General features: G+C 40.2%; 1 protein-coding gene across 1 annotated transcript; it reads left to right on the forward strand.

Moving 5' to 3' along the window:
- The first annotated feature begins 342 nt into the window (after positions 1–342).
- LOC124284730 (cholecystokinin receptor type A-like) lies at positions 343–26,297 on the forward strand. Its single transcript, XM_046720835.1, has 4 exons — positions 343–551; positions 900–1,632; positions 23,481–23,864; positions 25,664–26,297. Exons 2-4 carry the CDS (start codon positions 1,242–1,244, stop codon positions 26,203–26,205), a joined length of 1,317 nt encoding a protein of 438 aa, XP_046576791.1. The 5' UTR covers positions 343–551; positions 900–1,241; the 3' UTR covers positions 26,206–26,297.
- Positions 26,298–27,269: the final 972 nt, after the last annotated feature.

The following is a 27,269-nucleotide window of genomic DNA, read 5'->3' on the forward strand; positions in this document are numbered from 1 at the left end:
TCTTCCGTCAAATCACCATATAATCTTACTTTTCCGAATGTGTCCCCTACGTGACGTGACATCTTTGAGACCAGGACAGTGTAATGGCCAAACATTAATGGGTTACATATTCATGCACTCAAAGGCCAGGATATTGTTCTCCGAGTGTTACGAGAGCCTGTTTCAGTTACAGGTGTTACAATATTCACAATACAAAACCACTCAATGAAACACGTCACGAATTTACACTCGATGAAGTATGTTACGGTCGCACAAATGTACACCACCATGTGTCGAGTCGTTACTACATAGTCCATTGTAGCAAGCTGTTATACAGTCTGCATAATTTATGTCAGTCTGCGCAGTTACAGCAATGAAACGTTGCTGGGCTCATAAGCATAACACACATATATAGAGCTGCTACTGCGATTTTCTTGCTTGCCTTCGTGATAATCTCTCAAAAAGGTTAGAAGACGTCCACTGTCCACTACTGGTCAACTCTCAGGATCACTTTAAGTAATCTGGACTACAGGCGCCGCAAAGCAATCCCCTCTGTCGAATATTGACCTACGGTAACGAACATCACTGGAAAGCTACTTCAGTATATCCTAATTATACGTTCAATACTTCCTCTAGAGATATCCAATACCCATCGTCTCCTGAGGGATGTTCTTGATGAAGTCTCTTTGATTAGCTATAATCTGGAAATGTATACAAGCTTTGTGATGGTTTCGCTGCTCAGCCGTGAACAACAACAAGACCCAGCTGTTTGTTATTAAAAAAATCTCACCGTTTACGTCAGTCTTGCCATGGATACGCGCACGTTAGGTGGTCCACTGCCCCTCTCCCAGTCTATACCAGTATAGTTCACGTGTGTCATACATAAGTGTTTAACTAATGTTTATTGCTTTTGTTTGCAGCTTGGTGGAGCCGTCGTTCAAGTCGTGAAGAATCTGAAAAGTAGCATTACACCATATGGAGTCATATGTAACGGAAAAACATCTTGACAAGTATTTATTTGAAATGTGTTTTCTGAGTGTTTCGTGCAAGGATCCGTTTGTCTGGAACCAACGCGGATGAATACTCGGAGAGAAAGTTTCATACCCCGCACCTTGCAAGTTTAAACGGACAATAATCGATATGAAATAGTCAGTGCAAGAGGTGGTCGGCCTGCATATGGTCGTTCAGTCATTGGGAGCTACGGCGCTGAAAGCATAGCTGTGGAAGTTATTGTTACCGGAGAAACTCCACAGGCAGAAACTATGGATAACTGTACAACTTGTGATGCAGAGGCATTTTGTCACAATATTTCACGAAGGACACCTGTTTCCGCGGAGGAAAATGCTCTCATCATGTCAGACCCAAGATTTAACAGTTGTATAGATTTTAAAATTCCTCATCGAGGGATTTCACTGGAAATGTGCATACCATATGCTGTGATTTTTCTGTTGTCAGTCGTGGGAAACTCTTTAGTAGTTTTAACGCTTTTCCAACACAAGAAGATGAGAACCATTACCAATGTCTACTTGCTGAATTTAGCAATTAGTGATCTTCTCCTGGCTGTATTCTGCATGCCGTTCACGTTGATACCGTTGTTGCTGCAGGACTTTGTGTTTGGAGCCGTTATGTGTGCTCTCATCAGGTACCTGCAAGGTAAGTCTGGAATAGTTTTGGTTTTGACTAGGCTTGTTTTAATAATATGGCATCTGTGTTACGTTTTGATAAACATGACAACTGTGTTACGTTTTGATAAATATGACAACTGTGTTACTTTTTCATAAATATGACAACTGTGTTACGTTTTGATAAACATGACAACTATGTTACGTTTTGATAAACATGACACCTGTGTTGCATTTTAATAAATATGACAACTCTGTTACATTTAACAGTTTTAAGCATAATATAGATTAGGAATATTCATTGTCAGAACTGAAAGTGTTTTTAGAAAATATCAAACATCGTCACATGAAAAGTGGTCGAAATTATCAGTATTTTTGCGCATGTAGCTTTTGATCACTATTGAAACCTATTTACTTCTTCTATTTACTATGCAAATATGACAGCTGTTACAGATACTTGATATACATTGATTGAATAAAGCTACATCTTTGAAATCAGCAGATGTGTTTCTAGATATATCTCTGAGAATCATATCATTTGGTTTCGGTAGCCAAAGCATGGCGTACGGCGTATGGTGAACGATGTGTTATTATCATTATCAGTTTAGCTATATCTTTACTATGTGACTATCATTTACATTGTAGTATGCTAGTAAGAGACCCCGAGTACCTTAGCTATCGCCCCGCTTAACAGCAAGCAGAAGTTTTCCGATAATGTTACGGTCAAATCATCGCCTGCAGTTGCCGCTTTAATGAGCAACTAGAGGCTTGTACAGCAGATGTATAGATCAAAATTATCGAACCAATCCGTCGACTAAAGTTTAACACGTTGCCTGTGATGACATGCTGCTGTTTCGAATCCTGGGAAAGAAACATTAATCAACCAATGTATTCAGTCATATATTTCATACTGACTGCCAGGTGTCAGGTATAAAGTGAAGCTATCATATAACCGCGCAACATTCTTTTTATCGGATTTGTAGAGCTTTTTCGAAAGTATGAAATTCCACTTTTATTATTTGTCACACCACACACACCCGATCTTTGTGCTTGCATGTTGTAAATATTTGTGTGGTGCTGTTTTCACAATGTGTGAAAGTACTAATCAAACTAGGTGTCAAAGATAAATACTGTTTTCTAATATGCATGTCGATCGTATCAAATATGAAGAACCATTTGACCATTTGCTTAGTCTTCGTCTGTCAATCTTTGATACACTTATGAATATATAAAACGTCAGTGGGAAGGAATACCATTCTCGACTATGCCCAGAAGCATATTCCATTTGATGTAACAGGCAAAATCGCTATGAAAATTATATGAAAGAACCACTGAAAATCAGTGATGACACCAGGTGTTCTTGAAAAGGCTAAGCATGTTCTGCCCTACCGGTAGCAGCCGCCATTCAAGTTTTCTGCAAAAAGTAAACATTTAGGACCCGACGCTGTTTTTAGCTTTCCTTCCAAGTGATGGCGACCTGCAACGAAACCAGACAAATGGTCGATGAAGCATGAAATTCAGTTGTTGATTTCCAGTTACCGCTGTTCAGAAATACAGAGATTCAGCTGCTTCAAAGTAAAAATGTGGAATAGATTTGTCTAGCAACATGTATAAATGTATAAACCAACAATAACAATGCATAAACAAAAAGCAGCTACGGTGTTTATAATTGGATGTTGGTGTCCTTCAGAACACTTTAAATTACGGCAATCTTTCCCGGGGTAACGTAACTTTACGAAGACTTTTTACGGAAGCATAGATAGAAATTTGTATCCAGTTTGTTGCCAGTTTGGCAACGTTGTAACAAACCGAGCAGAAATATTGATGAAAAATATCACGCCTTCCTCACATGTAATAACATTAATCAATCTTGTTTATCAGCGGAAACAGATTTCATCATGCCTAAAATGTTAAACGGGAGAAAAATACATCGATGAATGATCACTGGCAATCAGTGTACAAAAGGGTAACATGTCCTGCCCTAAACTGTTCCCCACCCCTTCCTTCACAAACAGAATCTGCATGTTTAACACATTCTTGAATTCGACAACGTGCAGATGGTCAACATAACTGATTGCAGTCATTTAAGAAGCGAAGGAAGTTGAACCCATTTCATACTATAAGAAATATCTGCTTAGAAGCGGAGTCCTTTGCCATAGACTTGTGTTTTTGAATCTTTATTAAGTAGGGATGGTACCATCTTATCCCGAAGGTGGGCGTACCACTTACTTTTTTTAATTGGTAGGTTTAAAACATTCAAAAGCAGTCACAAGTAAGAAATAAGAATTTTGGAAATGGGTTTACGCATTAAACTTGTGCCATATTCTTAGTCCTCGCACTATTTGAAAACAATCTTCCCATGCTTTTGGCATATCTAGTTCCATGACTGTATATGTGTCTGGTATAATATTTAGAAGGGATGCTTAGAAATATGAGAAAATTGTGAGAGATATTAGTTCCTAGTCATTGTTGTATGGTAATAATGAACGAAGTGACAACTTATTACAGCCTTTAGTGATGCAAAACGGAAGAGCTAGAGCACCAACAGTTAGAGAAGGACGATGGGGGTAAGATTGCAAAATTGATGTTTTGTGGATCAGAAGTAAACTATCACGACTTGTCACCCATGTAATCATGTTATCATATAGCGATTGAAGGCAACCTGTCCCCCTCCTCTAGCAGCGCATGGCCGAGATCAACCCACGTGGTCGGCGGTCTATAGCGTTTCTCAAGATAATGCCCTGGACGTTTTCGACGAGCAAAAGGGCTCATCTCTGATCATGTCATTCCTTGGTTGATGTGGTGCTGGAATTTAGCATTGAAGTTTCATACACGATAAACGCTTCCGTTGATGTAGTGAAAGACAAAGCGTTGGTCCAAACATTGGCGTGTCGATCATTTAGACGTTGCCAGACCAAAGGTATCAAGGAAGCTCACTGTGACTGTTACCAGCACGCCAGTTGCGTAGACTATTGACCTCTGTCTGCACTATGAGGCTTTGAAAGGGACTGCACAGCACGTGGCCACAGAGCATGGAGATGAGTTGCATGTAAACGATTTCTCATAACTCATACTCCATTGGTCTGATGAAAGCTTGTAGCAATTTGATTCGCCGTTTGAGCTCGATTTCATGGAACCTGGGTTCGTATCAATCGACCTCGTCTTCTTGTCTTTGACCTGAGACGCTCGGAACAGGTCGGTTGTAATACTTTGGGCATGACCGTGACTAAGTCTGCTAATCACAGACCAGAAACGTGTTGACCTCTGCCAGTTTCCATCACGTTAGTAGCCGGTACACGCTTTCCGCGTCGCAGACAAACACTGAATGAAACGTAGCTAATCATGATGTATGAATAGCAGCATCAATGAGATCAATATAAATGATAGACCACAGAGATTAAACGACCTTCCTCAAAAGAGTCTAAATAAAAAATGACACCCTCAGCACATGTGAGGCGCCACAACGTACGATACGTTCAAACTATCAGATGCGTTTTCGCGTTATGTTCTACAGACATACACTTTGAGTGTTTGTCGTCAACATCATTATTCTAATACATGGTTTTAAAGTGTTATTGCATGACATGCCACTTTTTAGGGGAATGTGTGCATACTGAATAGTCAACTGTGTAGCTTCCGTTTGATCCCTTTTAGTCCTCGTTTTGCCGCTCAATAACCCTTTTTCTGGAGTGGGTGAGTGAGTATGGGTTAACGCCGCTTTTAGCAATATCCCAGTCTTATTTAGACGTTGAAAGCCTTGCATAAACAATCCTGTAAAGACCTTGTATATTCACCGTAAAGACCATATGTAGACAATGTATAGTCCCCGTGTCACCCTACATGTATGTCGACCCAATATAGTTTGTGTAAACACCATTGTAGTCCCTGCACAGGCCTTGTTTGGACACTAGTATAACCCCTGTATTAGACCATGTCTTATAAGTTGTAGCACTGTGATGAGGGGTATATGGGGTTTTATGCGTCCCTTGTTAGGCTTTATTCATCTAGCCGGACTTTTTTCACCTGTGTAATAACAGACAGGGACAATCCTAGTATGTATCACATCAACCACCACGGATGCAGATCGAGATGGAATACATATCTTGTTACCACAGAGAACATCAACATAGAAACCCAAACCCAAAGAAACTCTCAAACCGAAACCTCATAATATCATGCCAGTTGACATTTGACGTCAGGCAATATTTTCCTTTAATCTTCTTTACTTGTTGCTCTGAGACACGACCCATAATCTTTCATGCTGTATTTAAAATGGGATTTAAATTACTGCTGCGTCCGCCTACATTATTTCATTCGATCTTCTGACTTTGTAAAATGTTTTATCTAAACCATCTTCTGTAATCTTCATCCCGCATCCCTTTGTCCCCCCGCTCTTAGGCTATTGGTATGAACATTCAAACATACGAATACGTATTACATCTACCATATTTCACCGAAATTGAACCCAGGATTCCAGTAGAAACCTTGCCGTTGTCGAGGATTTATCAAGTTCTTCAAACTAACTTCTCTACACTTCAAATCCTGCAGGAGCATGCCGTTTCTGAAAACACTGTTTCAAGTCACGTTAGGAGGTGAGGTGAAATTTGATTTAACGTTGTGCTTGAGAATATTTCGCTCATATGACGACGTGCATGCGTGTGTATGTGTATGTGCGGCTGCTTGTACTAGCCCAGACTGAAGCTGGTTTTACAGTGCTAGTCCACTGAGATACCATGCCGCAGTGAAGCATGAATACCCCGCTCAGACACATTATACTGACTCCGAGCCGACCAGTCCTTGTTGTACCCATTAATGCCGAGCGCCAGGCAGGGACCAACAAGTACCATATTTTTTAACGTCTTTGGTATGACGCGGTCGGGGATCGAACCCGCGACCTTCCGCTCTCCGGGCGGACACTGTAACCACTACAACACGGAGGCGGTCAGTCACGTTATGACTGACTGAGTTTGGTTTTACGCCGCTTTTAGCAATATTCCAACAATATCACGGCGGGGGACACCAGAAATGGGCTTCACACATTGTACCCATGTGGGGATTCGAACCCGGGTCTTCGGCGTGACGAGCCAACGCTTTAACCACTAGGCTACCCCACCGCCCCCAGTCACGTTATGAAGGGCTTTGATGAAGTAATGTTGTTTTGTACTTTATCAGGGTTTCAAAGTAAGAAATGCCATGACGCTCCCAGCAATTAATACAATTTCCGAACAGTCGGTTTTCAGTTTTACTCTTTAGTTGAAAACTACCTTCGTAAAGATTTTTACTCATAAAAACGGCCTAAACGGTACAATGTGTGACATTGATGTTTTCTTGGAGCCGTTCCAGCCTTTCTATAAACCAGCTTAAACACATGTGAAATGTCTTATCGCAGAGCTATCTGCTTTTCAGAATGAAAAAAGCAACAACATTAATTACGACAGCATCGACAAGAACAAAACACATATCGACAGAAATTAAACAGAATGACATTTTTCGTTTGTAATTACATTGGAAACGTCTCATGTTCTTTCCAGTCGACGGTTGAAGAGTTGAAAGCTTGATAAACCAGAGGCGATGCAACTTTGATTAATGTTTTTGACGAGTGACGCATACCAATGTCAGGGATGCTGGGACACGTTTTTATCGTTCCTGTTACCACAGGCAGGTCAGACAATGATAAATGTTAGATGGTAAAGATGAACAATGTTCTGTCACAAAAAAAACAGAAAACATTGACCAAAATAAAAAAAAGGCATCACTGAAGCGCTCGAACATGAGAAGATATATTCCCTTTGGTATCTGTCCGCCAGTGGGCCAGTAAATACATGTAAATCCATCAAAACATAGGTCTTGGAACTAAAAGAAATTGGGTTTGAATGCCAAGGGACATGGACTTATCAAGACATGGGCTAGGTTCCAAGTTACATACAAAACATATTTCTTTTAGAAAAAACGATTGTTGTTTCTTCACCCAGATTTTTATCCAGTAAGCGTTGGTCCCGATGTCCTTCCAGGCAGGTACGGGCATACCAATGGCAATTGCTACCACGATTCCTATTAAAGACAATGTAATGAAACCATTGTGATTATTCAGTAGCACGTTAATGACAACGACAGGTACCACTGTTAACGCTAGGTCAGGACTTTCTGACACTTAACAGCTCCAATCCGAATAGATTCCGTCGACCGGAAAAGAATGAGAAGTATTTCAAAGGATTTCCTTTAAGATAATTATTCGCACTTAACTTGAAATGAGCACTACCGTTCACAGCTAATGAAACTGTTAATGGGTTGAAACGAACTGAAATTACTACCGAAGCAATTATGATGGCGATTGAGATAATGCTTTTATAGAGATATTTGCCTATTTATGACCTTGTTTATGTCAAAGCTGCTTTCCGGTTAGCGTCGACATGTTCTTCGATAATTTATAACCCGAATGCAAAAGTCAACCAAATATGGTAAACAACGGTATTTATAACAAACCGGTTTATAACGCGCTGTGGGATATATCGAACTAGTATTGGGGGTATAGCCCATTTGGTGTACATGTTACATATATACTGAGGGAAACAAATAAAGGAACACAGGAAAATTCAAGTGTTCCTTTAATATTTTCCAGTTTTCATCACCAGCTTTGAATAGCTCTGTGGGAGGAAATCTGAGAATACATAAGGAGACACTGACATGAAGTGGTGTTCCCTTATTCATTATGTATTATATTATATATATTATTCATTATATAGTGAGAGAGTTTAATTTAAGTCACGCCGGCAGCATTTCAGCCATATTATCACTTGGTCAATTTATACAATTCCACAATAATTCTAAACAAACTAAAAACTGTCAACAAAGGACACTAAAATAACAAATGATCACATACATAGATTTAAAACTAGTATAAAAATCTAAAACCTTTTAACTATAGAAGACAAAACTATATAAAAACAGGCTATGAATTGCCAACAACTGAAGGTAGATCACCATACTAGGGACCATGGGGACTTACAGTACATTTGTTCCCTGCGTGGACCCAAGCTGGATTTACACAATTCCTTCAGATGTTAGCAATTTTAGATAAATCTAGCCAAATATTAAAATAACCTAAATACTACAATTAAAGATAGCGGTACATCTAAATTTACTTACTCATGGGATTCAATATAACTTTAGTGGACTGTAAGATGCGTCAAATTAAAACAATACATATTGTAGTTTTAATGATGACACCTGTGGTCTTGTAAATAAAGATAGAACATTGAACACGTTCGTGAGCTTGGTTTGGGTAGGAATTACATATTAACCCTGATCTGTCGGGTCTGAAAAACTGATGTGTCAAATACAACCAACTCACACACGCACTGTTACATAAGGGTTAAGGGTGCGTGCAAATACAAAGTAAATGTGAAGAAGTGGGTTAATCTTTGTTTTCCGGCCTTTCCTATTATGTCACATCATTAAAGCTTAAATTATTCATACTTTGGAACCGTGTTAGGTTCTCACGTCAGATTAAAGACGTATGGCCTCTGGGAATATCCGCCATTGATCCTGCTTGATTTCATTATAGTGTTTTCTCATAGGCTATTCTAAAGCTCACAGAGCCATTAGGGGTTTAATGCGCTCTCATTGTACTTGCATGTCAGGAGTGGCCATTGCACCAAGAGTCCGACATGGTCGTGGTATTGAAACACTTGTATGAAGACAGCTGAACATGGTCCAGTTGCTAAAAGGAACTGGCGCCAGATATTTCAACTGTGCGGTCCACATACATTTGTGTGTGTATTTGCTGCAAGAACTTTGTTAATCTGAGTTAATATAGACTTAACGCAGTAATACCGCCTGTTAGAGTCAAGGCCGTCATCTCGTCAGCCGCTAAAGAAGCAAGGATCACACATCAGTGGACATTCCTGATTAAAGTCTGGTACGATCAGGGGAGATAGTTAGAACCACAGCCACCAATTTGTCAAACCTGCTTTCCTGTTGACGTCGACATGTTCCAATCTTCAATAATTTATACCCCGGCATGTCAAAGTCTTGAGTGTAGGAAATAGTTCACAGATACCAGCACGATAAATGCACAAAGGCAGAGCTCATTTCAGAAAGCCCGAGCTGATGGTACCCGCGTAATTAGATATGATGTCTGAAATACAAACTGCATGTAGTGGTGTGCGTCATTCGGGGTGATTATATCCTGATATGTGAGTGGAGATAATTCGAGGAGTGAAAGTAATATTCGTGGAGGGGAGGGTTAAATAGAGTTAAGCCAGCGAGGGAGTCAGTATTTCAGCACTACCACAGGTGGTTGGAGTTGGGGATGAGAATAGCATAACGCAAATTTTAGCAACATTCCACGGAAGGGGGCTCCAAAAATGTGCTTCACCTATGTGGGGAATCGAACCCGGGTCTTTAACTTTAACCAGTACACAGCACCAGCGCTTCCAAACACTGGGGTTCACACATAAACTGCCAGACAAAAATATAAATACCAGAAAACTAGAAGTCCCATGGCCATAAAATAAAATCATGACGCCCCGCCATTAGGATGTAGCATTTTTAAAACGGAACTTACACGATTTCTCAAAGGCAAATGAGATGGCAGTGAGTAACTGAGTAACGGTTTTCCTTGTATTGTGCATCCAATCGCGACGTCAACTTTATATATTACTATAGTGAAAACTAGCTAAGAAACAATAAACAGCATTTTCACAATATATTTTATAATACATTATTTTTTTCCCAAATGACGTACGAAAAATACTTCGTGTTGTCCGAGGTTCAACACAACGGTAAAATATTCAATATAGAAGGAATACGCAAGAACTACGCCTTCGCTTCGAGACAACCGAACATCAACGTTCGTCACAATTGGGTTTGTAAAGCCTAACGTTACGCAATGTTTGCTGGAAGCGCTACATTTTACTACCCCTGTCAATGGATCAGCATGCACTCGATTTTTCATTATCAGCTCTGTAACAGTGAATGTTCCTCAGGCAGATTGTGAATAAGCTGAAGGTTTGGAAAAGGTAAAACCAGACCAAACGAAATTCGGCACTTTACGAAGTATTCTTCTATGTATCAAATATCGTGTCAGTGATATACAAGAAATATTTAATACTTTAACTCTACAACGCACATACGTAGTGGATATTGGACGCAAGAGGTCTTAAGCACCCTTGCTAATTGCACAGAGCCGCCTAAAATGAAGACCCATATGATTACATGTCTCCGGTCCCAATGGACCTATTGTCCAAACCAGCCCTGACGATTATATATGAAATGACGAGTAAAGGTGGAAAATATTAACCTCAGCGAAAACAAAGATGGTCTTCCTCAAGATACAGTTCATCTGCCAAATTAGCAATGTCAGGGGGGTGCGGCTGTAGCCATATTTACATCTCGGTGATCTGCATCTGAACGGCAATTACACTTCTTCGTGACAAGAGTAATCCCAAATGTATTTATTACCCTACCTTAGGCGACGATATGTGGCGTGAAATAAAATGAACAATTCCATCCAAGCCGCAGGGGGACCAAAATGTGAATTGATTACCACAAATATCCGTTTTGACATATGATAAAGATGGCGATTCGACATATTTGTTTACTCAGAAGTGACGTCATCACCAGTGTGAGCGTTCTATGAAAGTAGGAAGCTGAATTTCCAGTCAAAAACAGATCTGAACAATAACATATAGGCATTGCATTGACAGAGAAGAAGTTCTATGTTTTAACGTCTGCAATAAAACAGGAATTAAACAGAAAAAAATATTTTCATAAAGTGAACTTTTTCTTTAATTATGTTTCTTGCTCTTCTATTTATACACACTGCATTTATATTCCCACGATTTGAAAAACGGGAATAAAGTGATCAGCGTCAGTCTGTCTGCGTCAGGTTCTCTTTTTTCTTAACTCCTTAACCTTTGAGTATTTTGTGTTGAAACTTGCTAAATGATACTTTTTATGCTTTGAGGTATTGAAAAATACCGAAGTGCATTCTTTTTGTCTTTACTGAACTGAAGTATCCAAATGGCAATGGGCCAAAATCGGAATAGAAGTAGCCAAAATCCAAAATAACACCATACCTGATGACTCTCATTAGATGCATATACTCTTTTCCTGTGATCTGCCGCCCACTAGTGTCTTTGTCTTTAATTCCGTACTTTCTTTCACATTAAATGTTACCAAAGATGACGTTAATGAAGTGAAAGAGCCATGACTTGGCTATTTCCATAATCTTCCAGGTAGTCATTCACACTGCCTTTGGGCAGTCAGTAATCATGATATTAATGAAATGAACCTTGTCATTACCGGCACTTTCATATACTTCCTCCTTAATGTTCCTTATTGACATGACCAAGAAGGGCTTCGAGACTTGCTTTTCAGAATTAATCTCTCACGTTTTTGTACCCCATGAGAATACATTCATCATTTAATATCGAAACGGCAGTTCATTTGGAGATGACAATAACTCGAGTCATTCGACGAGACAAGTTTACGACATTTATCATATATATTGAATCACTGTCGCGACAGACATTTATCTTCAAACCAACAACTGTCACACGACGGCTGATCCTTTGTGAGAAGACAGGCACCAATGGTCCTCAGAAAGCCCATATAAACTTGATGGTAGCAGCATTTGCATGTTATTTCTTCCGCGTTTTGTATTAGTAATGTTATTTGTGTGTTTGCATGTTATGTTGTATTGGTTGCCCCCGTTGTAATTCCAAGGAAGAATTGATCTTACGGGTGTATCGATCTCATTTGCATTTATCCGTATGGCTCGCTGACGGCTTCACAGACATCTTGACAGGTAGCAGATGATTCAATCAGGATGCATCGCTCTTGCATTGCAACTGGACATATTCGGGTAATCCTGCTATAACTGCATTTCACTGGCGTTCAGTTAAATCACTGCCATTGCAATAGTGAGAAGTTTAGCATTTCTAAAATAGTATATATATGATATGTGTAACCTGTCTGTCAGCGCAGTACTCAGGGCAAAACTGACTATTCAGTCACCAATCAGAAAAAGTATTTCCATACGTAATATGGAGACTACATTTGAATGTTGATCAAACAACTTCTGCGCAAGAGTGATATGACGCTCCTTGAAATCCTGATAAAAAGCAAATTGATTTTTACATTTTACACCTTCAACATCGTGACAACATGAAAGAAATCTACTTGTTTTTAACTCTCAGTGGTTTCTGTGTGTTAAAAAAAACTTTTAAAAAAGTCTTTTGGCATGGATCTGACATTTAGTTCATGTTTTTATTCAGTTGAATAGCAAACTCTAATCTTTTCACCCACAAAATCTGATTATTCAGCATACCTCTTGTTCGTGTAATTCGTATATACGAGGAATATTATTGTATTCAAATACAACCGTTTGAATGACATATTCAAGTTCAGTTTTATTAATATTTTCATTCCTTTTGAACTTATGACATGTGGATTATTTGTTTCAATCCTCATATTTTCATTTTGAATATCTCGTGTGGGTTGCATGGTAGACATAATTCTTGAAAGCCACAAAAGCCTTACTACTATCGTAAGAAATGTCTGAAAAATAGGGCAAAGTCGACCCCGAATATTTTACGAGCACCTGGTTCTAAATTACTATAATTTAAATGGTGATGATACAGTTTACCCTGCCCTCCCGTTGACACCCGCCACAAAGACGAGCAAGGGCAAATCGGTTACCTGAAAATAAAAAACAAGTGCAAATCTATCTTGTACACGGCATCTGGTATCATTTTTCTAACTGATGCGAAAACTTTGGAAAGCATTAATGCAACATAGTCTTGAATCAGCAACATAGTCTTGAATAACACAGATAAGGCAACAGACCTGTTATTCAACACGCATGGCACTACCTGACCAAACAAGTTTCTTTGTGAGACTGGGTTATTGTAAGATCAACCATCTTTTACCTCATGTTTAATATTAAGTTTTTCCTCAGGTATTAAAGGAATCACGCCAATGTGACACATTCAACGGGAAAGAAGGATGATATTGTCCCGATTTAGTTCTTCCTGAATCTTCACGCAGTGATAATTTTGGCATGCGACATTTTAAAACAAGTTAATGTGATCTGGCCATGCTTGTTGGGAAATAGGCACGGATTATCTAAAGGAAAAAGTAATGAATATTCTTTTTCATTTTCGGAAGGTAAAGAATTGCCTCCAGGAGTATTCAGACTCAGAAAACATGTGATGGGGGCGATCACATTACTCTGATGCCAAGTAGTGGAGACTTAATATTAGGCAGAACCTCATTTCCAGAGGGAGAATGACTATGACAGGTTAAGCCCTAAAGTTACATGTCCGTGTAATTTCATTACAGTGAAGAGTTCTGTTTCAGTGACCTAGTAACTCTTGGTCTCCTTTATTCAGGTCGAGAGCACCAGTGTGGCACATAATCAATCATTGGTTCGCGCACGTGATGTGGTTAACTTGTGATGTTAACTGACATTTGAAGCAATTGACTTTCCTTGGCTGTCGCAGTCAGAACAGACGCAGCTGTTTGGGGTTAAGTCAAATGAGATTATTGGAGAAAGAAATCTTTGATGTGACAAATCCAAATGTTAGATTTTGGTGAAAGCGTAGATGATATCTGATTCAATTGAATCAACCTAGTTTGACAAATATTTGTCAGCGCCGAATACTCAATAAGGCATCAGGTACTATTAAAATGGATCTGTTGGTAATGACGGACGTATATTTAGGGAACATTTGATCTTTAAAATCAATGTACTACTCGATGAATACACTTCATGACTACTACCCGCGCACGTACGCACGCACGCACACACGCACACGTTCGCAAGCCCGTACGTACGCATGGAAACACTGACACCTGTGTCATCGCATACCTATACTATCAGTCAGCAGAAAAGCTAATATTCCCAGTATCTCTATGGAGCTTTGCGCACAGTCAGGCCAATTGGTTTAGTTTTGCCTGTTTACTTTTCCCTCAGATATGAGAGGCGATTTAGTTATTTAAACGATCTGTCAGTCCATTAATCATTAATCGAAAGCTAATTGCTCAGGTCTATCTGATCAAGAAATGGCATGTCAAGTAATGTACACTTGAAAAAGAAGGAACAATTTTTATATTCTATTCCTTGGTTCCTTGGGTCGACCTCGCGTCGTATTTTGTGAGGCAGGACCTTGAGAATTATACTTTTAGACTCAGAAAATACATTACATAAGGGTAAGACCCTTAATATTCCGGGACAAACTTTATGTTAGCTCTAGTTCCATAATCAGAATAATATATGCAGATTAAACCTATTAGGCTAAATATTCGTTTTAGAACCTAGAATTTATCCATTTATTGTTATTTTATAGGATATTTATATAGCGCACAAATCCACACAACTGGTACATGCTCAAGGCGCTGGTATTTTTCCCCTCGATCATTGTATGTCACTCTCAAAGGTACATCGTATTATCAATCTTGGCACTCCTGCAATAGCAGCAACACATCTTCCAAAGTATTTTCAAGGAATGAATAATAAAGGTTTTGGTCTACGGGATAGTAAAGTGATGAAAACTAGAGAACATATCCACAACCGCGATTCGTGAGAGAAAAATTCCTGTGCACGTATCCATAGTTACGCGTATACTCTCTTTAACATAGCTTCCACTTCGTTTTGCAACCAGACCAAGTACTTCTGATAGCACAATTAGGTTGGTTTTCAGGTACGTGTCTACATTTTCCAAGAGGACTCCTTGAACAGCTGGCGTTGAACTATATCATGAGACATTAATATATTTTTAAGAAATTGTGCACTGCTGTGCACTCCGTGTAAGTAAGGAGTGTCTCGATTTGGAACAACATGAGGCGACGTCAGAAGGAGCATCGAGTGTTATCACCTGTTAACTTACGGAAGGGGCATCACGACGGGTCATACCTAGGCTTACAGAAGGAGCATAACGAAGGGGCACATGGAGGCTTACAGGAGGGGCATACCGAGGGTCATATGGAGGCTTACAGGAGGGGCATACCGAGGGTCACATGGAGGCTTACAGGAGGGGCATACCGAGGGTCACATGGAGGCTTACAGGAGGGGCATACCGAGGGTCATATGGAGGCTTACAGGAGGGGCATACCGAGGGTCAAGTGGAGGCTTACAGGAGGGGCACAATGTTGGGTAGCAAGATATTCACTTGTATTGTATTATCTTCCATGTTTTCAATGTTTTCACTTAAGAAAAACTACAATTTGGAGTCGATATAAATCTTTGTAATGGCCATGCGGGAGGCCCTTTTATATATATAAAAAGTTGTAATTAACTGCGAGGAGCTGCTCGTCCACTGGGGTGTCAGAAACCTATAATCGTGGGTTCAAATCTTTGAATTGCCTTGTTTTTCTTGCCATGCTGTGCACTATACGTCATTGGCATACTCGTACTCGCAGGTTCCCCAAAACTGGTAACCAAGGATCAAACAAACCAAGGATCATCATATTGATTATATTAGTTCTTGGATTCGAACTCACTATAGCGGGTCCTGTCGCAACTGAACAACGCTACACAGAGAAATGTGTATCAGTAACTTCAGTATATTTCAGACGTGTTCAGCCCTATGAAAGTACACGTAATCTGATATTCGGTTTAATAACATTAACGAGTTCCATTAGTATAGTCTGTGATGAAATGCTCTGTCCAGCTTTCAAAGAGAAAACTAAATTGACTTAACCCAGTGACATTTACACAGATGGCATTACCTGAACGTGTCTTGGACGCTGAGACTTTATTTCTACATTGCTAATTACCAGGACACAAAGGCTTGTCTGGGCTCTCGAAATGATATTTGAGTTTAACGTGTTGAATACTTTACGAGCAGTGTATGAGTGCAATTTCAATGTTTAAGTCCGTATACGAGTCTGGTACAGGCCATGATACCCATTTTACCAAACTCATTCAATTACACTAGCAACTTCACGTGTGTTATTCTCCTGATTAAGAAAAAACTTCCTTTAAGTTAAAGAAGGTCAAACAATATTTTAATTTAGAATCATTCTCATGTTGTATTGGGCGATGAGGTCACCGAGTGGTTACAACGTTCGCTCTTCACGCCTAAGACACGAGTTCGATTCCTCATATGGGTATAATGTATGAAGCCCTGGTTACATACATGTTGCAAAAAGCGACGTAAAACTAAACTCACTCTCTCACTCATGTTATATGACTTGGCATGTGCTCATATTAATTTTAAACGTAAACATCGGCTAGTATCAATTGTCTGACGGAACAGATTCCGCTGGACCAATAAGGCAAATGAGTTATTACTCCATGGGCACGCGAAAAGGGAATAACAGTGGAGACAACCATTATAAGGTTTGACCCACAGAGTGTTGAGCGTGGCGAGGAAGTACTTAAACCAGTGGGCTACACCAGCGCCTTAAAGGAACACGATTATGGTGTCAATTTACGATTGTCGGAACGACTGCATTTTGCACACTTTCGACTGCTATTATCTCATGTTAATGTTTATTCAAGTTGACTGTTTATGTTAAACTTCCGACAACTCGAAAAGAACCACGATTAATTCTTTTTACATTTGTCAGCACCCCCTCTGAGATTCAACAAAGTGATGAACGGCTATTGCTGCATTACCTCGGGTTTTCCTCCCACATCAAGCAGACACGCCGTGACTTAACTGGAACAAGCATTGTCACTAAGGTGACATAACCCCCCGCCGCAAATTATCAAATCAAACTGAAAAAGTTATGAAAGTGAAGGTTGTAGTTTAAGATGAAGTTAAATGTCAGAAAAAGCATGACTATAATTAGTTATAGTGGTGTTAAACCACATCAACTTAACGCTCTATAGATGTGTATTTCTGAGTTGGATACATGTGAAACATTGTTTACACACGACTATGAAGTCGATCCATCAATGTTCAACGAGGCTGGCAAAGCAATTTTAATCTTGCAAATCAGTTCTTCCAAAGTGCAGTAAATAAGAAACGACAAGATAATATCCTGTCTCTATTAACCACTGAAACAGAATCCACTTGGGTAAATAAAACTAAGAAAATTACATGTATGTATCACTGAATTTTTATATATTGGATATTTACATAGCGAACATATCCACGCACTAGTGCATACTCAAGGCGCTGGTATTTTTTCCCCCTCGATCATTGGATGTCAATGTCAACGGCACATCTTATTGTCAATCTGAACTCCATGGGGAGTAAACACCTCTTGCAGCCACTAGGCGTAACCGAGTTATTGTGGCTTTCCCATCCTTACGAGGTACCCATTCACAGCTGGGTGGACTGGGACACATTGTCACAGTACATTGTCCAAGTTTACTGCACGTTGCTGTACCCGCAACTAGGGGTAGTGACAACACTGAAAGAGTCTGCACACAAAGTTGACTTCAAGGTTTTTACACTCGGTCACAGGTGGGATAAATTCCGGCACCTCATGCTCGCTGGGTCAATAGCCTGGCGCCTTAGCCAGCTCGCCCACCATGCCCCCAAAATAAGTGACAATACGACCTCGTTATCGTAGCCCGATTATCTCATTGAATCAGTTGAGATAATTTAATCAGTACACATTAACACTGCGCTCGTAGAATTGCGTTCAGGTTGATTATCCCGTAAAGATCCGGGTTAGAATCTTCAGCAATCCATGCTTGTCGTACGAGGCGACTAACGGGATCGGGTAGTCAGGCTCGCTGGCTTGGTTGACACATGTCATCGTATCCCGATCGTGTAGATCGATGCTCATGCTGTCGATCACTGGATTGTCTGGTCCAGACTCGATTGTTTACAGACTGCCGCCATATAGCTGGAATATTGCTGATTGCGGCGTAAAACTAACCCACTCACTCACTCAGGTTGATTCGTAGTCTATCATCAGGACAGGACACGCACAATTATATCGCTTTAGGTGTTTCTTCAACGCTCAGTTGGCAAACCGAGCCAGGCCAACATTTGACTTGCCTTTGCATGCTTTTGTGATGAGTGCCCCGTTGGGGCAGCATGTGCTCACCTTTTCTCCAACACCGGGTGTCATCACTTTCCAAATGATTCATAATGAATAATAATACCCGTTCAAAATCCTTAAGGAATCGCTCAACAGATTCGTATAGTTCCGGCTATATAATGAACATTATAAGTTGTTCACTGGTCTCGAGGGGGAAACAGAGCTGATGTACGCTGGATGTGTATGTTCCCTGAGCCCAAAGGGCGAGGGGAACAAAAAGAAACATCGAGGGTACATCAATCCACGGACCCCGAGGGACTAGTGAACTACGTCTTTATGTTACCGAACACCTCAATGGTAATAATGAACTCTTTGAAGCACGGGTATCGGATCATGATATGGAGTACCAGACGACAAGAAAAACAAATTTAGAGTTATCTCCCTTCCATCTATTTGCATTCGCAAAACATCGGTAATTTCCGTACACCATACGTGATTCAGTGTTCTTCGAGTTAAAGAATTACTACTACGAAGTACCAAATGAGTTCGGCAGGTACATAGAAAATGTTACTCGCTTGTAAGCGGGGTACATTGAAAATAATAGAAGAGGGCTCAGACAATCAGAAAACGACATTCATGTGTGAGGCAAGATAAGTCTATATACCATCAAATAGTAATGACACCAGGTGTTAGTGAAAAGGTGAGCGTATCCTGACCCTACACTGGCACTTATCAGAAACAAATGTGAAGTCAATTTTCCCATTTACACATATTTACATGTTATTTAAATCGTACAGTGTATAGTGGAGGTCTCATGTGAGTGTTGAAAGGGTTTTATCACTCGTATTTATTAGATAGAATTTCCTTAGCAGATTCTTATGAAATAACTTTGTGGCGATTATATTTGTATCTTCATGTGAGATCAGGTTAAATTCCAAAGTCGGGCAAGCGGTAACATGTTTATGGCTGCAGCTCGCCGACAGATCTTGGGGGATTCTAGTCTTTGATAGGCTTTTAGAAGCTTGAAGAATATGAAAACATGACACTTTTATCGATAACAACATTTTTACTGCGTTTAACTCTGTTTCATGGCTCACATTTCGCCTCTTGAAAACTACGTATGCATAAATATGTTAATGTACATGCCTGTGTGTTTACACGAGGTGCAGTTAATGTATCCAGGCGATAGTATAACGAGCTTGTTAATGGTATAAACGAGAGTAAAGCCATATAAACTCTATGTCCACTTGGACACACCTCATAGGCATAATGGTTTGTATATTCCTCAGGGAGTTGAGGATGAAATTGGAGAAAGCGCTGATCCACTAATGCAGCGATTCCGTCTGTAACCGTGTTCATCATTATTATACAGACCATTCACAAAACGCAAATGGATGCGGTGGTGTCATGGATGGTTTCACTGGTGCTTCAAATGTTCCTTGTAATGGGTAGAATATGTGTACGCTCAAGTTAAGTGATGAAGGATGCGTTTAGTGTCAGACAAGGATCAAATTGAGGAGGATATCATCATTAGTACATGTAAACAACCTCAATGAGATGATGGTATAAGTGGCACTTGCAGCAGCCATAACACACTTGGTATAGTCCTAGAAGTTTAACCTCAAAACCTAAGGCAGGCCAGGACTTCGAACTCAGACACTAGGCCTATTGGGTATACTTTTTATGGTCTCTCTGCACGTAACGAGAGTCTACCTGGAGAATTGCACGACTAAAGAAGGAACGGTCTGCAGGGAATATTTGTGTTTCAAAAAATTCAATAATATCGGAACAGTATACTTATATTAGTCGTCCTGACGTCTGATGTGAATATATCACATTATTTACAGGTACAGTTAAACACTTATTTACACATAATGACCCGACAAATACCAATAAAAGCATGCTATTTCCTGGTACAGTCAAATACTTAACAGTATAAACACGTACAGTCAAACACCTATTTATACCTACAGTCAAACACCTATTTACACCCACAGTCAAACACATGTTTACACCTACAGTCAAACACATACACCTACAGTCAAACACCTATTTACACCTACAGTCAAACACCTACTTACAGCTACAGTCAAACACATGTTTACACCTACAGTCAAACAGATATTTACACCTACAGTCAAACACATGTTTACACCTACAGTCAAACACCTATTTACACCCACTTTCAAACACATGTTTACACCTACAGTCAAACACATATTTACACCTACAGTCAAACACCTATTTTACACCTACAGTCAAACACCTACAGTCAAACAGATATTTACACCTACAGTCAAACACATGTTTACACCTACAGTCAAACACCTATTTACACCTACAGTCAAACACATGTTTACACCTACAGTCAAACACCTATTTACACCCACAGTCAAACACATGTTTACACCTACAGTCAAACACACCTACAGTTTTTGCACCTACAGTCAAACACATGGTTACACCCACTTTCAAACACATGCTTACACCTGCAGTCAGACACATATTTACACCTGCAGTCAGACACATATTTACACCTACAGTCAAACACATGTTTACACCTACAGTCAAACATCGCTGTGTTGACGCGGACTACGTAAATGATACATTCTTTCTATGACAATTAATTAAGTAAATCACGTTCATCTAATCGCTGCTGGTGTCCTTCTTCTTCTATCTCCCACGAACGAACAAAATTCAAATATATCAAAACTGTTTGTTTCTCAACCGATTGCAAACCTATCCCACACAACAAACCTTCGATCCTTCATCCAGAACTCACCAATGAGTTCGATTGCCCCGAAAACTACTATATGAACTTAAAGTTTACTAAGAAAACGCGGTGGTGGAGTAGCCTTATGGTTAAAGCCGATGACCTGGGTTTGATTCCCCACGTGGGTACAATGTGTGAAGCCCATTTCTGGTGTCCCCAGCCGTGATATTGCTGGAATATTGCTAAAAGCGGCGTAAAACTATACTCACTCACTGATCACTCACTCAGTATTGAGGAAACAATGTGTGAAATGCTTGACGTCCTGACTTTTTATCATCCAGTAAGATTGTGGAATAGGACCTAAAAGGGAAGGAATTGGAATCCACACAAACAATATTGTGCTCTCCACCCAGCTGGTCTTCATGTGAATACAAAACATTTCTGCCAGGACGATATCAAAGCACCGGAAGAAGCATACTTAAGCTTCAAATCAATAGACTTTTAACCAACCTCATCTTTTCCACACATGAAGATTCAGAATGACAAACACTATCTGCAAGGTCGTACGACAAGAAGGATAACGTCAAGATACCAGCCGTCAAATTTCCTTGATGTTCTGGAACTATTCTAGTCGCTCCAGCCTTGATATCTACTTTACACAACTTTTCAGGCAAAATACAATAATTTCTTTCTCAACACCTTTTTGTCAAACAGTGTTTGATCAGGACACGCATTCAATCAGTATTCAAGGCCATTGCGTGGGTTCCAAAAGGTTTCAAGGTCGACATGTGGAGGCAACTTACATAGTGATGCATCTGTGACCAAAATGGTATTGATTCATGAACACATACTCATGCAAAATGTACAGATATTGATACATATTTGAGTTAACACGGACTAGTCGGCTCGGAATATTAAATATTTCTGAGTGGTGAGTTATTAATGAAATGCGGCTTGGTACTCTTGATTCATCAACACATATCTTGGAAAATGTCGGAATTGTACATGATTGCGGAAAGAGTTTTGTGGAATGAGATTTTTCTGTGTTATTTCTGTGCAGAAAAGGTTGACAGTATCCGGTGACACACAGAACATACGTACATACAAACATTTGTATAGCGCTGATATCCAGTACAACTGCTCAAAGACGCTTTGTTTTCGCTCGATCATTGGATGTCCATTACAGCGGCACCGTATTTTCAATCTCAACTCCCTGGGGAGTATACAACTCTTGCAGCCAACTAGGCGCACCGAGTTAATGTGGCTTTCCCATCCTTACGAGGTACCCATTCACAGCTGGGTGGACTCGGACACATAGTCACAGCACTTTGTCCAAGTTTACTGCACGTTGCTGTACCTGCAACTAGGTGTTTGCACCTATTCATATGGCCACCATCTGGTCATATACCAACGGATTCGTTGGTTCTTTTAAGTGCACAGGGTTGTGTACTAGAGTCTGCACACAAAGTTGACTCGAATGTTTTTTACAGCCGGTCACAGGTGGGCTCGATCCCGGCACCTCCAAGCTCGCTGGATTACTAGCCTGGCGCCTTAGACAGCTCGCCCACCGCGCTTAGCAATGTGTGATATTATAAGTTGTAGCATTGTGGTGAGCGGTATACGGGGTCTCCGTCTCGGTGGATAAAACCTAACGAGGGACGCATAAAATCCCGTATACCTCGAATCATAATGCTACAACGAATTTATCTTACAGAATGTTTAAATCTCTATAACATTAAAATCAACTGAAATTCAATAAGACCTTTTACTAACATCGTACCGACAAATCGATCCGAACCATTGGGTCACGGTTCACTGACTGACGTGGGTGCATGCTTTTTCCATGGGGCGGGTATATAGTTATATCATTTGCTTTGTAATAAGGTATCATAAGCAACAAAAACTTCTAACTCCAAAATATATTTACGAAATGTATAACATTTGTTGTAACACCGTGCGTGCGTATTAGTGCGTGGGTGGCCACCAAGAGTACCATGCCACAGTTCATCAATAACACACCACTCAGAAATATTTTAATATTCCGACTAGTCCGTGTTTTACCCCCTTAAAACCCAAGCGCCACGCACGTTAACAAGTGCCATATTTCAACGTCATTCGGTATGACGCTGTGGGGGAGCGTACCACCGGTCTTCCGCTCTCCAGGGCTGAATTAAAACAAGTATCCCATTATTCTTATACGCATTTACTTTTTTTTGCAGCGGTGTCAGTCGGTGTGAGCTGCTTCACGCTAGTAGCGATCTCCCTGGAACGTTTCTACGCAATTTGTCAGCCATTACGTTCCCGACGTTGGCAAACGCTCTCCCATTCCTACAAGGTCATATGCGGGATCTGGATAGTTGCGTTTACTCTGATGGTCCCAATTGCCTGCTACAACAAAGTTACCCCCCTTGTCAGCGGAAGTCTTGCATGTCGGGAGATATGGGATAACGCCCTGGCGGAGAAGTTGTACACAGGGCTGCTGGACGTTGTGTTGTTGCTGATGCCGCTCATCATAATGGCGACTTCCTATGGTAGAGTGGCCCATGAGCTAAGGAAGGATTTGAACGCCCAGGGTCCACCAACGCCCGTTTCGGGTAAACCAGGTCAGTGATTGTTTCTTTTGTTTATTTACAGTGAGTGAGTGAGTTGGACTTGCCGCCAGTTGAACCCTTTCGTTTGCGTGACCGGGATTCAATGTCGGAGGGACGCATGTCGTAGATGCTTACAACTCTGCAGTATTGCATAGAGCTACTAACTAAGGATCACAATACGTATGAATCTAGTATAATATCCTACATTCATCGGATCCGGTTTTGGTTGAAAGAGTAACTTCTACTGCGATCGTGACCTTATTTTACCAGGTCATATTTTTGAATTAGCAGAGATATCGCATATGACATGTAAACCACCACCATCTAATAACGTGGGTCGTCAGTCTGTTATTACAGGCTGCAGTGAATATTGCTGACATGATCCGACTTATTGCGATTTGATCCAAATACATACAAAAGAACACATTTGCAAGAAATGTAATTAAAAGTACTTATACTTTTCGAAAACAAATAAGAATCACCCTGTTACTTTTCATCCTAATTAATCTGCCATGCCACAAGATGAAAGAATCCTTTGGTCCGTATCTTTTGTAATTGCATGTACGCATGTACCTGATCCAAATGTGCATAGTTAATGTGCAAATTTGAGATAATAGTTTGTTTGTGTGATGTATAAGGCCGCAAACATTTCCAGCTACTTAACGGCGATCTGTAAGTAATCTATTCAAGTGTTTGACAGATAAATAATCCAGTGATTAACATCATGAGCACCGATTTTCGCGTTTGGGATATGCATCTAACGCCGCAGTATTACAGGTATATGACGGCAGTCTGTAAATTATCAAGTCTGGTTAAGATAATCCAGTGACTCACAACATGAGCATGGATCTACGCAATTGGGATACGATGGCATACATGAAACAGGGAGCATCTCCACCCGATCCCGTTTGTCGCATCTTACGACAAGCATGGGTTGCTGATGACAGTTTATAACCCGGATCTTTACGGGCGAGAGCTAACAGTAGGTGGTAGTCATGGTTGATAGCAATTTAAAGCTGCATCGTAAATACCCCAGCCACATAGTCATACCATGTTAGATAAGGGCATTGGGGTGCGTGATTCTATGTTAAAGTACACTTGTCATAAATCAGGTGAAGTTATCGTCTTTTTCATTGTATGTATCTAACTGTAATTGTGATACGGTTTAGAAATTGCTGTGATAAAAGCCTTGTCAGTCCCCTTTGAACAAGCAAAGTAACACAGAAACGAGTCTATAATATTCAGTTATATATTGAATAAATAAATAAACAAGGTTACAATGAATGACAATACAGATTTCGAAATACAATACTTTTGGGTCACAAATCTAAAATATTAAATAAATGTTTATAGTCACCAGAGTTTTGATTCTTGTAGATATACTGATTGAAGTTTGTTGTCATCTGTTGAAAGTTCAATGTAGACGAGACCTCTTGAGACATCGGTCTTGAAACGTCGATGTTGACAGCAGATAAGCGTAAATCCAAAGTAGTCCCCTCCATACATCTCAACAACCATCCCTTATATACCTATTATACAGTTCTGAATTTTTCTAGCACAAGCCATGCCACACCACAATCGCCTAGAAATTACTGGAATCTCACCGGCTTCCACCGGAAGCAAAACAAAGGGGAGATAACCCCTCCGTCCACTCTTAACAGGTGGAAATACATATCCTAAGTTCAAGGTGTCAGTTCAAATCCTCACTCAGCGCTTTAAACTTCTGTGACCCATCAACAACTAAACGTTAATTAATGTGACATTAAAATTGAACAAACACATCCTCATAACAACTGACCTTGCCATTTCAGAGGTAGAGTCACTGGAACCGGTTCGATATGTAGTAAAGGACCCTCATTCCACAACTTCCAGCGGACCATCACCCATCGTCCTTCGTCGTACCGAACCACGAGGCCCAGGGGAGATAACTCACCCGCTTCTACTCCAGACCAACTTCCGGCAAGCGAACTACCACAAGATCCTGATGAACAAGAAAAGAGTAATGAAGATGTTGTGCGTTGTGGTATTGGAGTACTTCATCTGCTGGACACCATTGTTCCTTGTTAACACCTGGACAGTTATGGATTATCTCAGCGCAAGACGCAGCGTGAGCCTAACTGTCAAGTCCACCATATTCCTGTTGGCCTATCTGTCGTCGTGTATTCATCCGATCACATACTGTTTCATGAACAAGCGTTTCCGCCAGGGATTCGTAGCAGTGTTTAGTTGTTGTGGATCTAAAGACGTTGTGCGACTACTGAGTGAAACGTCCAACGGTAAGCACAATTCCAAGCGTCTGGCGCATGTCACCGACACAACAAGCTTAAAGTTCTCTTGGCGAAGACAGGTGTAGAATGGTTTCGATTGGTTTGGAGCAAAGAAATACGTGTAATATGTGAATTTGTTGTAATAAATGTTTGTATCGCCATACTTAGGATAAATGTGGAATATGTGTTGTTGTTGCTTCTGAATGTTCGTGTATTCACATGTGTAAGCAATGTCTGTTTGATGTGGAGCAATAGTTGTTGCAAATCCGAAAAGTCCTATTGGGAATCTGCGGATCATACACAGTTTCAGGTCACCGGTTTCAGGACGCAGTTAGTTTTTCAGACCAACAACACCCAACAAACCTAAGAAGACATTCTTTTTTCGCTTTGACACATCATCAAACCAGCCTGTACATGATGTTATATATAGTATTCCCATAAATTATTGAGACAGTTGTTTCGGCAAATATCTAATGCAAGTATATAAACTATAGATGTTTTACTAATCTCAATATGTTGAGATATGATTCCCTTTACACTCTAAGTGTCTTTTCAGTACTTTGTGAGACCTCCTTGCCCTGCAATACACGATTGAATGCGCCTAGGTACTCTACCGATCAAACTTTTTAGGAAATCGTGTGACAGCATATCCCAATATTCGGCCACTTCTTTCTTTATATCCTCAATATTTCTGAGTCCTTTTTTGGTTTATTCTGTCCTTCATTAGTCCCCAAACATTCTCAGTAGGGTTAAGATCTGGACAGTAGCTGGGCCAGTCTAAAACTCGAACATTTTCGTCCGACAACCAGCAAGACTACAGAACACACGAGATTGAATATTAAGAACTGCAAAATATTAAAGAACGAGGCACAACACCCATGCCCTCATAGTCGTATACTCTTATTATGTCTATTCCCAAACAATCATAAAATGCCAAGATGTTCATGTTGATCACTAGGTTGTCTGCTCCAGACTCGATTATTTACAGACCGCCGCCATATAGCTGGAATATTGCTGAATGCGGCGTTAAACAACAAACAAACAATTACACACAAAAACAAGAATTGTTGCGTTTTAACATTCAGTACATGAACATTATAATAGGTTATATTAATACAGAGTTCTATATCCTGTTGTTATCATTAGTAAA

The sequence above is a fragment of the Haliotis rubra genome, unplaced genomic scaffold, assembly GCF_003918875.1.
Source record: "Haliotis rubra isolate DU_JTF1 unplaced genomic scaffold, ASM391887v1 Scf343, whole genome shotgun sequence".
Lineage (NCBI taxonomy): Eukaryota > Metazoa > Mollusca > Gastropoda > Lepetellida > Haliotidae > Haliotis > Haliotis rubra.